Source organism: Leptinotarsa decemlineata, unplaced genomic scaffold (assembly GCF_025532065.1).
Source record: "Leptinotarsa decemlineata unplaced genomic scaffold, Ldec_3_MD MMD2_tig00026328_RagTag_RagTag, whole genome shotgun sequence".
NCBI classification, from domain to species: Eukaryota; Metazoa; Arthropoda; class Insecta; order Coleoptera; family Chrysomelidae; genus Leptinotarsa; species Leptinotarsa decemlineata.
In genome coordinates this window covers 1453064-1470155 of record NW_027412688.1, presented here as the reverse complement: position 1 = coordinate 1470155, position 17092 = coordinate 1453064, and the positions used below count along the sequence as shown (strand labels likewise).

General features: G+C 36.0%; 1 protein-coding gene across 4 annotated transcripts in view; it reads left to right on the top strand.

The window, feature by feature from the left end:
• The window catches only part of Pdp1 (PAR bZIP family member Pdp1), a 211514-nt gene that overhangs the window by 183763 nt on the left and 10659 nt on the right, over positions 1-17092 (top strand). For all 4 annotated transcript variants that reach the window (XM_074182530.1, XM_074182528.1, XM_074182527.1 and 1 more), the window contains exons 2-3: positions 12067-12245; positions 13187-13364. In XM_074182530.1, coding sequence (XP_074038631.1) covers positions 12067-12245; positions 13187-13364 — 357 coding nt within the window. The remainder of the gene's footprint in view (positions 1-12066; positions 12246-13186; positions 13365-17092) is intronic.

Below are 17092 nucleotides of genomic sequence, written 5' to 3'. Positions count from 1 at the left end.
ATACACACAGTAAATGTGTTCAACCTTGAACTAGATGTCTCATTTCCTCCCGATATTTTTCTGTCGGAGCTTACAAAAATCCACAAACCCGTGATTGTATTTAATTTTAATTTCCCACTTGACTATTCATGGATTCTTCAGATAACTCATCAAGTGTTTAACATAATTTCTGTTCAATTCGCCAGGCTATGAAATGCAGTTTACATTCAATTCATCCTATTTGCATTTTGATTGCCATTCATTCATGGATATGGTAACGGGCTGAAGTTCCCAATGTCAGCAATAAATTCATTAGAGTAGTAATTATCTATTTGTTGAACAAATGTTTATTTCCAGCAGTATTTCAAGTGTGAAATCATGCAATAATCCAGCATATTCCATATACAGATTGGAAATCATAGTTGACAGTAATGAAAAGGTATACAATTCCTATCCCTACTAATATTATAAATGCGGATGTAAGTTTGTTTGTTACGGTTTCACGCGAAAACTTCTCAACCGATCGTCATGAAATTTTGTACACATGTTCTTGGAGGTATTAGAAGTAACATAGGATACTTTTTATATTAAAAAAAAATATGTAAGATAAAAAATTTTAAATTTTATTTTACTGTGAAATATAACAACAACAACATTTGTTGTTGCAATTCAATAAAGCATATTTTGAATTTTCGAAACTTCATGGTATGTAATAATTTTTTAAAATTGATAATTCCAGCCAAGCATTAAAATATACACACATCGGAAAAGTCTAGGGATATTTTTATTACATACTAAATATCATAAAAATAAATGCATGAGGTCGTTTTATTTCGATTAAATTGGTACACTCGACCACCCTGTAGATTTCTATGGGTTGAACAAAGCCTGCAAAAACGGTAACTAATCTTTCATCAAGTTTTTCACAAACTGTAGGTTTTCGGCTAAAATGAATAATCTGAAAGTGTCGAGTTTGTACATTCTATGCAGTTCTTGCTCAACAATTAAACTGGAAATATTGTGCTTTAACATGGAACGCCATCACTTACCATTGGCTGAGATGAATAGAGCTGTAGGGCTTCTTCAAGGTGGCATGCGACAAAATGATGTAGCTCTTCGTTTGGGGGTCTCCCAACGTGTTATCAGTCGATTGTGGCAGCGTTTCTGTGAAACTGGCAGTACAGCCGAACAACATCCAGGGCGAGGACGCGCTACAACTGCAGTTCAAGACCGTTTTTGGTCTTAACCGCAAGAAGACAACCGACAATCACAGCACCTGAGTTGGTTAACGTGTTGCAGCAGACGCACCAGGTAACCATTGGTCGTGATACTGTTAGAAATCGACTGCATGAAGCAGATATACACAACAGAAGGCCACTTAGATGTCCATCTTTGTCGAGAGGCAATCGCGGTAGAAGATTAGAGTGGTGTCAAGAACATCAAAACTGGGATGCAAATGATTGGGCCACAGTTTTGTTTACAGACGAATCCAGATTTGGATTTCATCCAGATTCTCGTCGAGTAAGACTGTGGAGACGACCTGGAAATAATGAACGTTTGAGACACATCCATGCTATGGGGCGGAATCATGATCGGCGGCAGAACCGATCTCGTTTTTTCAAATCGCTCCCTCACAGCTCGACAGTACCTCGACACCATTCTTCTACCTACCGTCCGTCCGTTTGCTGGTGCTGTTGGTGAAAACTTTTTTTTCCCTAAAGCGATCTAAAAAAAAATTATTGCCATTTTTAAAAATATTCCTAGACTTTTCCGATGTGTGTAGTTCTCATATCACGAAGCCGCGGGTAAAAGCTAGTTCATTTATAAAATCAGATCAAAAGGATCGTTTTTGTTGCTAGATGAGTTGTTTTGACATCTTTCCTTCCAATGTTTCTATGTATCATATATATAAAATATGTTGTATATAGAAATGTTCATATGAAATAAAAAATATATTATTACTATTATTTGTGTTGAAAATTGTGTAGCTCAGGGTTCGGTCCTGGAGCTATTGTTTTTATTTATATAAAAAATTCCACAATTTGGAGTGAAAAGCAAATAGGGTCACCAGTCCAGTAAATGAACGAATAACGATAGTTATTTTTCCTACAACCATAACTTATTTTTCTCGTTAGATTCATTTTTGTGTGATTAGTTTTATGATAACTTCACTGTGTTTATAATCGATTCATATCATAAAAATGTGCAATTCGTATTAAAATCTGTACTGAAATCTTTTGAAGATCAAACACTACCAAACACCCAATGAATGAACATCATAGCCTAATAAATGAACAGTAAACGCCCAGTTAATGAACAAATGCCTTATTCATTTGAACACAATCATTATTTTGTTCAATGCAACGTTATTTGATTTTATAACATAGTTTCAATTCAATAATAAGTTCAAAAACATAATGTTTAGTGATAATATAAAATTCAATTGATGTCAACATAGAAAATCCCACGTGTATTATAAGGAACTGAAGCAGAAGTTTTCTTCTTAATTTGGTTTGTTTTGTACCAGATTTGGTACAAAACAATCCCGATTTTCGACTAAGAAAAAATATCGTAGTATGCCCTGAAACTTTAATAAACGTTTCAAATTTTGTCCAAAGGTAGACCTTATAGTACTTGATATTTCAAAAAAAAAATATTGAAATCGGTTCACCATTTCAAATTTTAAGGGGGTGTTTCCATTAAAAATGGGTCACACTGTATGTGATTGGAAACATATCTGACTATAAAACTATCAAGAACGGTGTGCTTAAGGAATCGGCTTTGGAGCCATTGCTATTCATATATTATATATTTATATTTCAATGACTTCAGTTATTTTATGTCACCAGGTTGATGTGTACTCTTCGCTGATGACACAACTGATAACATTCAATTGAAATATCAGGGAATCACCACAGACTACTGATGATATTCTGAGTCACGCGACACTGTTCAAATTAGTTGAAATTAAACTAAAGCAAGGCTCAGAAGCTCTTGTTTACGATCTCTACTACTGACATTAGCGATGATAGCGCCAAACTACTGGAACTAACTCTGGACCGAAATTTATCATGATATGCACACATTGATGGACTGAGTGAGAAGCTGTGTAAGAGTATACTTGCTTCTCGACAGCTGATCAAGGCATTGTTTGCTGAGCAGGAGGTTGCATATCTTAATGAGGATCTAGAAGTGATTTCGAATTGGGGTGACAGTAACCAGTTTCAATTCAATGCTACATAAACCCTGGCATCGATTTTTTCCAAGAAGATAAATGTCTCCGAACCGGATATAATAATGTCAGGTCAGACAGTTCCGCTTTCTGCTTCGATAAGTTTGTTGTGGGTTGAAATGGACACCAATATGTCTTGGCACAATCATGTCGCTGGAATTGCAGAGGCTTCTCCTCAAAGGCTTGGAACACTATTCCGAACCAGAATACTATACACACCTCAGCAACTTTTGATGCATTATAAAGCTCAGATCAGATCTTTGGAGAATTGTTCTCATGTATGGAACTCTGCCCCCAAACTTAAGCTGAAGTTACTGCATTTGATTCAGAAAAAACCCATCTGCCTGTTTGGAGACTCGAACATCACGTGCAACTTTGATAGCCTGGAACATCGAAGAAGGTTGGAGATTTGTCCCTCCTCTATAGATACTTCCACAGGAGGTTTTCCAGTGACTTGGCACATTTGATTCCACCAAGAGCGGTTCATATCAGAAATTCGCGACGGACTGTGGCTGTTCATCGTTATGAGGTTCGACTCAGTACACCTCGAACTTCAATGTTCAAAAACTCTTTCATTTGGAGAACTGCGTTTATGTGGAATGAACTTCCTGAGAACGTTTTCCCAAATGTATTTAATCTTCAGCGATTCAAATCTGATGTGAATCATTACTTTAGCACAGGCACCGCTCTTAGAGCGCCTTGATGATTTTCCTGTAGTGCTTGTGTTTTTTCCTTCGAAGCTTCTTCAAAATTAGATCCAGAACTTCTCTTCTGGAAAACTATTTTTATAGTACCTCCTCAGGATTATTTGCCCATTTCAATTTTTTATCGTGTATATACACATTTTTTTCTAATTCTTCGAAAAATTTTGCAAACAGTAAATATTCTTATAATTCATAGAAAAAATTGTTTAATGCATATAATTTTGACTAATTTCATTCCTATCTTTTAACTGACTCACAACAAACATTGAACATCTATCTATGTATCTATCTATCTGAAGAATCTGTGCTGATAAATCAAGAGTGACTGCAAAACGACTTCTCATTTAATCATATATCATTTGAGTAACATATAATCTTTCCGAACACCACGAACATCACTCAACATAGTCTGAATTATATATTTAATGTATGTGTTATGTATTTCAAGTAATTCATTACCACTAAAATAAACCCATATCTCATCGAATCGAAGGTCGTATAGTGCCATGAAAATCAGATTTACTGGTCACGCCGCGACTTTGAATCTCATGAATTCCCACAAACCATAAACCATTTGAATTGTTACTAGATTGATTGCTTGCTCGTAAAACTAAACCAGCGGTCGTGATTTCCACAATAACATTTCGCAAAAGTTTCGTGTCCAACGCAGTGAGTTACTTGTTATGTTTTCTATGTTCCATGGCTTTTTTCCTTTTCATCGACGGAATTGATCAACGATTTACAACTTTTTCAACACTTCTTTGTGAGATGTCCACTTAACAGTTTACAAAACATAAACAAGTAGTTTTTCAATAGATAATAGCTTCGAAAAATATGTTTTACGTTGATCAGTTCTTGGCCTTTCACGAACGTCAGCCATCAGAAGTCTAAACTCGTGCGAGCGAGCTGAGCTTTAACGAGGTCTCACCTTTTAACCTTCAATTCCTAGCACGGGTTGGACGCAGTTTAAAGTGATCGTCCAACTGTCAGACGCGAACCATCGTTCCACATAGCGGTTCACTTATTTTTCAGCCAAATACCTAACAACCCTACTGAATCCACTCACGAGAAAAAACAGAGTAAGTCAATAGTAATGGCCAAGAATGGAAGTGATTAACTCCAGCTAAGTACGATTTTTTCTAAAAAAGTTTCTTGGTTCCATATCTGCGAAGGAATATTTGTCAACAACGGTTATGAGGTGTATATTATTGACGCCATTCTTTCCAAAAACAATGGAAACAAGCTAGACTTGATTCATAATCAGGTCTAACCAACTTCAAGAAACCATTCAGCATCTAGTTGTTATTTCAATTTTTTTTCCTTCACTGTTTTCACAAAAGTCCTCAAGTATAAGCCTGCTAAGTCATTTTAGTCCTACAGTCTTTTTGAAGTTGTTTTGGAAACTGATGGAATCATATTTTTTTACGTCTTGTTTCTTCACTGTTTTTACAAAAATCCTAAAGAACCTATACTTGAACAACCCCTACTGATTTATTTTATTTCCCCAGTCTATTTGAAGTTGTTTTGGAAACTAATTTTCGTCAATGAACGTTTTTCTTGGCGAAGTTCCTTGACTATAAATCAATTAATCAATAATTCAGAGGTAGATATGTTGTTTATTTACTTACGGAATGATCACTTACATTACTATCCAGACACATAATTGTCATTGTGGGAGCTTTTAACATTTCTTGGTAAAATGTTGCAATATTTATTTATATTGTCGACAGTAATAATTTCAAAATGTGAAGTTATACTTGCCTGTTGGTTGAGAATGTTGTTTGAGAATCTCTGTCAACAGGGAAATATTATATTAGTGATTCTGAAAATATGTTTTTTATCATCAAGAAGTTATTTGACAACTACTCGTTTCTTAAATATCACACTATAAGCTCACATGTTCTAAATACGCCATCACCCGTCAATGAGATTGAATATATATTGTTATTCATATTATGATAATTTGAGAGTTAAAGTGATTGATGTGTAGTGTACCTTTGTCACATCAAAATTATGTTGACAATTCGAACCACCCCATTCAGACGTCTATTTCTAGGTTTTGCTCAGTTCATTCCAGAAGCCATGATCTACTGCGTGATCTCTCCGGGACAAACCTATCGCATACTAACAACTAGGAGGAAAATCGTATGAAAGATCCACAACCTCCTTCACCAATTTCCTTCCAATAAACTTTACGATTCTGTGAAACTCACACTCATCAATTCGAGGTTCCAGGAACTCCGAGGCCAATATGTCAACAGGACACTCAACAACACTAACAGTGCTGAGACTGACATGCTTACCACCCTCTGGAAGCCACGGTCGGGCTCCAGAAGGAAGAAGCTCCCGTTCCCCCGGTCAGGCTCCTAAGAGCTCTAGAGGATTCACCCGAGTTATTCCAGGATATTCCCTGGCAATCAAGTAGAGCCTACAACTTGGAGCGACTCTAGATTTCGAAAACTGCCTCAAATCACACCTCTGGTCTAATTGAACCACGACATTGCCGAAAATCGACCATCTTCTACTGTACCCTGGCTACTGCAACCATAAATAAGGACAATTACTACGTATCGTCAGGACCATGAATCGTAATGTCCAAGAACCAATAGGAAACTCACTATCCCCACTTAAACCTTACCAACCTAGAATTGAGAGCCCGGTTACCTTATTGAAACTTATTAAAACTAACCACTAACACTTCGAAAAGTACTAACTCAGACTAAGGAAACCTTGTAGTCTAAACCCATAATAACCATTGTGAACTAAGCCCTAGCCTGAAGAGGCATGAGCCTATAGCGGGGCCCTAATATACTATCCCACACACAAACTTATTATGTACAGAGTGAGGTTTCCTCGGCCCATTACTATCAGGGAAAACAATTTTTCGAGTTTCTTATTTTTTTTTCGCACTCATATCGATGAATATAGGTAGGTTGGTAGCTGGGCGATTCACGTTCACTCTCTCAATCGACCGATGTGTGAGTTGGTGGTTCAAGCCGCCGGCTGTAAGATCAATTTTCACTTGCTATCGTCCAACCCGTGTTAGGAATCACACATTGAAAGGTAAGGCCTCGTTAGTCCTTAGCTCGCACAGGTTTCGACTTCTGAGGGTTGCTGTTCGTAGGGGTGTGACAGCTGGTTAACGGAAAAACATATTTTAAACATATTTTTCAATACTATCTTTGAAAACTAATGAAATCATGTAGAGAATTCGTTTAAAAAAAGACTGACATTATGTGTTGCAGAAAGTGGTCGCCATTTTGAGCATCTTTTGGACTCCTCTATTCAATAAAAAATTTGGGCGTTATTGTTCATATTGAAAAAAAATTGAGTAAGGGAACGTGAATAAATGAATTTTTTGTAGTTACAACAATTAATAAAACAGGGTTTAATTTGTAAAATATCAGTTTTTCGTGTAGTATAACTTTGATAAAAATATAGTGGAATGGTGAAAGATTTCATATAAATGAGAAAATACGGGGTGTTCCATAGGAAAAAGTTCAATTGAATCTGTTTGAAAATGAATGAAACTTGACCGATTTTACCGAGCACCATATATATATTTTCCGAAAGTTGAGATTCCTGAAATTATCATAGTGATGTTGTTTCCCAACACCAAATCGTTATTTTTAACATCTCGACACGTGTTTCGAACACCAAGTGATCATCTTCAAGGAGAAAGATTTAAACTTGAAACTAATGCGAAGCTAACCCTATTTATGCTATATAGATATCCCATACAGGTAAACCATCCAGGTGTACCAGCCATACAGGTATACCAACCTAAATTAATCTTACAATTTTGCCTTGTTTGTTTATATAAAACAATTTTCAGCTATATAAAAATTAATTTCACAATATTGCCTATCTAAATTTATTTTTGCAATGTGTCCTTATGTAGTAAGAAGTAAACCCAACAATATTATTTTATTTTAACAAGCTATATAGTATGTCCGTCATCGTTATTCATAATATTATTGTGTTTACTTATTTCTACACTCTCATAGGCATCTAGTTGCCTGTTGTTAACTTGTCTAACTAATCTTAATGAACTGAAGTCTATGGAATGGTTTTGTTGCAAAATATGATGGGCGACTGCTGATTTTTCAGGTCTTCCATATTTTAAGTGTGCTATGTGTTCCTTATATCTTACTTTAATAGATCTTTTTGTCTGTCCATAATATTTTGCATCGCAGTCCTTACATTCAATTTCGTAAATTCCAGTCTTTTCCGAATTCTCGACTTTGTCTTTTGGACTTCCCAAATGGCTCTGTAGTGTATGACTTGTTTTAAAAACCACATTCATACCTAGTTCCTTGAAAATGTTTCCAAAGTTCCTCGTATCGTTCGACTTTCAGAAAGGACAAAAACCAAGATAAATACATCCCAGTTCCATACCACCATTGGGTTTACGTACTGATCACTACATAAGGACACATTGCAAAAATAAATTCAGATAGGCAATATTGTGAAATTAATTTTTATATAGCTGAAAATTGTTTTATATAAACATATATTGTAAAATAATAGATAAGGCAAAATTGTAAAATTAATTTAGGTTGGTATACCTGTATGTGTGGTACACCTGGATGGTTTACCATAAATAGGGTTAGCTTCGCATTAGTTACTAGTTTTAATCTTCCTCTTTGAAGATGATCTTTTTCTTTGAAGATGACCACGTTCGACTGAATCACCCAGTATGCGGGAAAATAACTTTAAAATACAGTATTTATCGATATGACTGCAAAAAAATTGATCAGTTAAAAAAATTGTTTCCTCTGATAGAAATGGACTCTGTATAAAAAGCAAATAATAAGCGTTTTCGTTGAAATTCCAGATGAACAAGTGCGGTATAAAATTCTCTTTGCACAATTTCTCTTACCATTCCAAGCCACAATATTTTTATAATATTCCTAGAAAAATTCTAAAAATAACCATATTTCGCGGGACTCCCCGTAGTGGAAATATTTTCCTAATGAAAAATCAGTCTTCATTGTTATACAAAACGAAATGGTTTAACCAACTATTTGAAGAGGACTTTCCAAGATCGTGAGAAAAGGTTTCTGGTACTTTGTGGTGAGTATATATTCTGCAGAGTCAGTTTCAACTGGTCGGTAATTGTTTACATTGAATGAAGAATTACCAAGTCAGTTATCGGAAATCAAACAGGGAATCCCATTTCGATATTTTTTTTATGGAAGTCTATATATAAAAGTCTATATATAGAATGATTTCTCAAGAATACAGATTGATATACGTGGGTTGTTCAAAAAATAAGATGAATGTCCAAATTTCGCTGGAAGCGTACATTTGAATAACAAGTTTTTTATGTTTGTACACTCGCCTCGATTATATGTACACAGTTTCAACTGTTCAACATGTTTAGTTCATTTGTGAGAGCCATAAAAATGGATCAAAGAATTTGCATCAAATTTTGTGTAAAAAATAGGAGTAAGTGCTCAAAGACACTTGAAATGTTAATAATGGCGTACGGTGATTCTACTTTGAGTTAGAAAAATGCTAACGAATGGTGCAATATTTTCACAGAAGATCAAGAAGATTTGAATGACGCCCAGGCCGCCCCAGCCGCCCAGGCCGCCCAAGCCGCCCCAACACATCAACAACCGATGAAAATCTAGACAAAGTGAAGAAAATTGTTATGGAGAATCGTCAAAAAGGTTTCAGAGAAGTTGCTGAGGATGTCAGCATATCGGTTCGAAAGTTGATGAATTTTCACCAAAGACACCGTCGAATGCGTACCGCTCAAGAATTGTTGAATGAAGTCAACGGCAATCAAGATTTGGTTAAAAGGGTCATAACTGTTGACGAATCAGGGGTATATGATTATGATATCAAATCGTCCCAATGGAAGGGCTCAGAAGAACGAAGACCAAGAAAGTTCGATCAAATGTCAAGATTTTGCTCAATGTTTCCTTCAATTACTGTGGCGTAGTGTATCAGGAGTTCTTGCAACATGGTCGTACGGTCGAAAAGGAGTATTATTTTGCATTTATAAGTCCGGTATTGTTGAGAAACAATTCATGGCTTTTGCATCACAATAATGCACCTTCTCACTCGTTATTGTTTGTTTGTAATTTTTTTTTCACACAAAATTGATCACCGTATTCACCAGATTTGGCCCCTGCGGCTTTTTCCTGTTCCCGAAGTTGAAGAGACCCAACGATTGAGGAGATGAAAACGATTCACTGAGAAAGCTCAAAGACATACCACAAAGTGCATAAGAGGTCTGTTTCGAGTATTTTGAACAGAGTAGTATTCATGATGATACAGAAAAACTACTACCTAAATCCGTTTCAGCACCAACTTTTTGCATAACAATATAGTGTTTGAAATCGTAAAGTAAATATTTTTTTCTGAATGATGGGGAATGCAATTTGAATTATAAACAATGTCAGGAAAAGCAGTAAATTTTCTGGACCCTCGGAAATGTTATGCTGATGACTTGATGAAGAACTCGTTATGATGAACGAAAATTTGCTAGGGAATTGACTGAGGAAGATCCGACGAAACATTAGCATTAAAACCAGAATTGAAGTTGGAATAGTCAATCTAACTCATTTGGAATTTTCTTTCGTAACAATTCAATTCAGGTCATTCTCTGTAGTCTTATAGAATTTCGAATATTTTTTTCACGGAAAAGTCAAATTGAACGTTTCGACACGTGTTTCGATCACCAAGTGATCTTGGTGATCGAAACACCATCTTCAACAGGAAGATCAAACTCTTGAAGATGATCACTTGGTGATCAAATAACCTGTCGAGGTGTTAAAATACCGGTGTGGTATTGGGAAAAATCTCCAGTAATATTTACTAGTGAATTTAAAGTAAACATGTTTCCTAATCTGCTGTAATTTCACGTAGTGTATTCAAAATAATCAATGGATAATCATACTTTGATTGTCCATTAATTATTTATAGACTTGATCAATCCCAAACTGAACCAGTCTAAAAATGACCGGTTCAGTTTGGGATTGATTAAGCCTATAACAGTTTATATTAAGCTGTTGAGAGTATGGAATTGTATAAATGTGACATATTTTATAGGTAAGAGTTATCAAAATTGAGCCTATCTGCTGACTCTACGGAACCTTCGAGATACCGGGCACCCTCTCGTCGTTGCATCGCCTTGTCACGGTAATGCGGGGCTCTGCCGTGATTGACCTTCTTCCTCCCTAGCTACTCGTGAAACCTTTATGAACAGAGTAAACTTGAAAATTATTTCTAACGCTGAGTCTATTGAGAAGATGGATGTCGAGCGTACGACTCCAACTGACCTCCCTGTAAATTTAGATCAGGAGCGAGTCTACAGAGGAGAGGGATGACCAGCTTACGACTCCAACTGACCTGTAAATTTAGTTCAGGAGCGAGAGCTTCTCAACTCCTGATCCAATAACTGAACCTATAAAAGGTTTGGTGTTGCAGCCAGGAAACGATTGAATCATCTCCTCAAGAGCGGGGTACGTTATAAAACCGCCTTGCACCAAATTCTTGAGCGGCGTACGCAGAATCTGTCTCAGTTGGAGGAACAAACCTACCATGAGCAGGTTAGCAAACGTTTGCGTTCAAGTGATGATTCACTGAAACCAAAGACAAAAATGCCCTGCACGATAGAATCTAAGGCATCGTCAGGTGTAGCTGTAGGTGGGAATCTGGCACCTTGACTATCCGACTACTTAATTAACAATGAAACAGCAGAGCATATACTTTGTGCCTGCCCCGCTGGAGACCGAATCAGGTCTTCAGAGTTCGGCAGAACCGTACTCTTACCATCTGACCTGAAAGACCACTCACCATACAAACTAATCAGCTTCGTTAAGAAGCTGGGTCTATTTGGTCGAGTGTAAATAGGTGTGAGCCAGAATAAATCCTTGCGGGTTGCGGTGGAGGGTTGAAGAGACCCACTCACTTTGAAAGGCATTTCGCTGAAAGTATTGCAGAAAGTATCTGGAAGAATCGGTGACTTATTATGCGTTTATTATTTAAAAATCTGCATTCTGAAAAAAAATTCGCTGGCTATTTCCAACAAAAAACCGTAAAACAACTGAAATTTTTCAGTTTTTTCAATACTTGGTTGATATCTTCTCTGAACTCTATCTCCGTTGATAAATAATGTTTGTCATTTTTTTTCAGGAAACAGTAAACCAGCTCATCCACACACCCATGGCCACACAACAATCAAAGATTTAGCGGGAAGTATATTAGGAGATGACAAGAATAAAGAAGATGGGGAACTTTGGAATACCGTCGAAGCACAAACAGCTTTTCTTGGGCCTAACCTCTGGGATAAGACTTATGAAGCGGACCTTAAGGTAATCTAACTCCTTCTGCGACTTCTTTGATAGTTAATATTGAAATCGCAAAATTAAAACACTACAAGAGGGGTGTTCTTTCGTTCATTACTTGGTTGTTTGTCAGTCTTCGATATACAGAAGGTCAAAAATATCACCTTCTGTCGATGAATTGAGATGATTGAAGCAACTTGATTTGTTGTTTCGTGAAGATGTACCACAATAGCTCTCTAGGTCTTTTTGTGACGGCTTTTCCAATTTCATATTTGATGTAGGTTTGCTAATGCTCGCAAAAGCAAGTAGAATAAATGGAAACAAAGAGCTTCACAATTAGAGAATCAGGGATAAACTGCTTGCCTATCCCAACGGGTCCACAATTCCACCACTTACACAGGCGGATGGGTCAATTACAACAACAACCATAGAAAAAGGAAATCTACTAGCTGAACATTTTGCGACCTACTCCACAGTCGATTTTCTGGGAAAGGCTTCATGCACTACTCCCACACTAGAATCCACAATGCTTCAAATTACTTCTCGACAACGTCTAGTCAGGCCAATTTTGAAACAGCTCAAAATATCAGGTCCTGATGAAGTGCCTGTCATCGTACTCAAAAGCGCGCCAATGAACTCGCACTAGTATTTTACAGACTTTCCAACCTGTATTACAATGAAGAGGTTTTTTCTTCTTGTTGGAAGACTGTTAGCGTTCAGCCTATTCCCAAAAAGGGCGAGAAAAATCTTCCAAACAACTATAGGCCGGTCGCTTTGCTATCGCTGATATAAAAAATCATGAAAAAAACCGTATCCTTGAATATTTGGAAGGCTTCAACATCTTGAGCAATCGTCAATATGGCTTTCGGAAAAAAAGATCACTAGGCGACCTCTTTAGTAGTTAAATGAAACTATCTTTCACAGGATCTCAAGTAGCTGAACAGTTTTTTTAATCGTTCTTTTTGTAGTACGTGGATTTGGACGAATTTCTTTCGGAAAACGGTGTGTCCATGGACGGAATGGGATCTCACGGGTCTCTAGGTCAACTGAGTACTTCCCAATCACTTCCCAAAAGAGAACGATCTCCTAGTCCCAGTGATTGCATGAGTCCAGACACCATGAATCCTCCATCACCTGCCGATTCAAGTGAGTATGTGAAAAGAGTCAATTTTCTGAATATGAAGTTAGACAGCAATAACAGTGACAATATCATTTTCTGAGCTAAATTTACACATGATACTTTCCCATTGAAATAGTTGAAATTTCTTGAGGATTGAGTACAGAGATATTTATTCCGCCATCTCACAAAGCATTTCCTACATTCATAGAATGTCTTCATTTCAAAAAGATAACTTGGGAAAGAACTTTGATATACATGAAATCCACACTCGCAGTAGGGATCATTTTCACATAACTTTTAGTAGAGAAAATGTACGTCATTTTCAGTTTTTGAAAGAGAACTCTAATCTTTTTTGATAGCAAGATATTCCTGTTTCACAGAGGAGTTTTTGTCCAGGAGATTTTATTGGTTGAAATAGTTTTTATCATTCTCATTGCGAACATGCCTAATCAGAAATTTTAATATTTATGTAGGTAACCTTGATCAATTCTATTCGATAATATTGTGATAACTGGTTCTAGACAAATCATCCCACTTGTTTAAATTGATATGTGTTTTAATTTCATTAATTTCGTACTCGCTTCGGCGGTACATATACGAAAATTGGAAGATTAGCATGGCCTCTGCGCAAGGCCTCCCCAAGTCACAAGTATATACACAGCTGAACTATTCTCACTACTACAAGCATTATTATTTCTGAAAAATTCTGAAAAATCATCCTGCTGATAGATTTCTGATTGTAACAGACTCTTTGAGTGCTATTAAGGGTACGCAACAGTTATATACAGACAATCCCATAATATTATTATTAAAAAATGAACTATACAGGGTGTAACTAAATAAGTGTGAAACATTTAAGGAGGTGATTCCTTCATTGAATAAAAGATAGGATCTTTCATATAAAGAAATGTCAGTGGAGCATCCCTTGTTAAGATACAGTACCTTAAAGGGGGTACATAAAATTTGTATAACAATTTTCTTCACAAGCACTGAAAAAGTTACAATATTGAAATTAACCTGACGTTTTGTACTACCAAAAAGACACTTATTTGGTTTACCCTATGGTTGTGAGGGGTGGAAAACGCAACCCCCAAAATTTATTTCCAATGTAACTTTTTGTCTTATTATTTGTTTACCATTTCTAAACAAAAAATTTCTCTTGGAGTTTTTGCCCAAAATAAACCACCCCTCACAACCATGGGGTAAACCAAATAAATTACTGGCTAAGTGTCTTTTTGGTATACAAAACGTCAGGTTAATTTCAATTTTGTAACTTTTTCAGTGCTTGTATCTTAACAAGGGATGCTTCAATGAAGTTTCTTTATATGAAAGATCCTATCTTTGTTTCGCTGAGGGATCACCTCAAATGTTTTACACTTATTCAGTTACACCCTGTATAGAATCGAAGAGTTGGGAAAAAAGTAATATTATTATGGTTCCCATCGCATATTGGAATCGCTGGTAATGAAAAGGCAGATACTGCAGCCAAAGAAGCGATAGACGATCATAGGTAAAGGATGATCATCAAAATAACTCCATCTGATACGAAAAGATACATCAAGAATATGATAGACAATAAACGAGTGGCAGAGGGAATGGCTCCAGACGAATTCGAAACTAAATGAAATAAACCCATCCGTTGAACCCTGGACACATCCACCAAAAACCAGAACACAGCAGGTAATCCTCTGTCGACTTCGTATTTGACATACAAAATTTTCCCACGATTTTCTTTTATCACGCGAGGAACAAACTATCTGTGATATATGTGATACAGCAGTAACTGTGAAACACGTTCTTCAAATTTGTAGCAAGTATCAGGAAGCAAAAATAGAATTAGGAATACCGAAAGAACTACAAGAAACTCTCAGTGACACTTTAAATATTGAAAATTTCATGTCATTCTTGACAATTATCAATATGTATCATTTAATTTGAATACAATAATCGTGTAATATGAAATGTAACGTAGCGCTAATAACCCTAGTGGTTGATGCACTTATCTTGAAATGAAGAAAAATCATCAAAATCAATTCATGAACTGTGTAAAAGCTACTTTCCGGATTATTCGATCGTGGTCTACAGGTTTTATGTCTGACGTTTCGTCTGCTACTACAGTGGACAATATCAAAACGAAGCCATGCCCACCAATGATGATATGAAACCCAAATTCCAACATTGTAGTTTCTGCGTTGAGAACAATTTGAGCACTTCGACCGTTACCTTTGGTAGTGTATACCGCAGTAGTAGACGAAACGTCAGACATAAAAACCTGCAGACCTCGGTCAAAAAACCGAAAAATAGCTTTGACATAGTTATCCTCGGCCGTGAAAGTTTACACTCTTTACTCATTTCAAGTTTTGATATTGTTGATGTGTGGTAATTGCTATTGACATATTCTGTTCTATATCTGTATTAGCTTATGGAATGAAAAATAAATACAGCATGGCTTTCCGTCTTTTTACGTCATCATTCCCCACAAGTAGATATATTTTCAAATACATGATTTCTTCAATTCCATATACTTGCAAAATTCGTAGAGGCAACATAACTGATCTTTCTGGTGTCACTGGAAAACTTTGTAACAGCAGCTATTGTTCCATCGTTTCTTAAAGATATATTCATAATGATGAATTTCTGAAGTTGCAAGTTATTTTTGTGTAGACACAAAAAAAATTTGAAAGATGTTTCAGGTTAAATGGCTGACAAAAACAGCTCTGTAGTGAGAAATTTCGAATTGAATAAAGGAATGCTTTCTCCAGAAATACGTCCCAATTGCACAAAGTACAATTTTAGGAATTACGTGTCATAAACATGGATGTTTACAGCGATTAAGTAAGAATAATGCATTGAATAGCTGTGGAACTTTGTAAAAGCTGTCTAGAACTTAACTTTTTTGTATAGATTTCATACATTGAGGAAAATAATCTGATCAAAATGTGTATAATATATTGGTGAACCTATGAATAATAATGAATATTACATTCATACCTCAAGAAACTCTTAAAGAATTAAAAATCTGTCTGTCTGTTTTTTCTGTTAATCCGTTAATTCGTTTCTTTGTTTCAAGTTACAATCCTCTTTTGAATAATGTATGACATTTTTTCTACCTCAATGCAAAATAATCACAGACGATTATTTTGGGTTTCATTAGACACGCATTGATATTTTTCAATATATGTTTCAATATCTACATAAATATTGAGATTTTCAAAAACCAATATCTAATTCTTAATGTGATTAGTATAAAAATTAAAAATAATTTTTATTTGCCCTTCAGTTAGTTTGAACCAATCAGAATCAAATATGTCTAACTACATGTTCAGAAAATATATTTTATTTGCAGTGGCGTAGCTGACCTATTCTCAAAAAATATTCAACCCCTCTGTACACTCGTCCTGATGCAGATCGATTCAACACAGGACGTCGGTGGTTATTTATTATATACAGGGTGGGCTATCAAAATCGTATTTCAAACAGAACTGGCAGGAAAAAAATATTTTCAGGAACATACAAGAGTACACTTTTTTTCACAAGGGGGCAAATATTGACCTACGAATCATAACAAACTTTTCAATGATCTAAACGGAGGTATCATCCACTCAATCTTCTATACAGTATTGGGGTCGATTGATGGATAATCTATCATTGCTGTTCCGCTTTCAAAAACTTATTTAAAAAATTATGGTGAGTGGTCTTTCAGGTCAGATGTTAAGAGTAGAGCTCTGTCGAACTCTGAAAACCTGATTCGGTC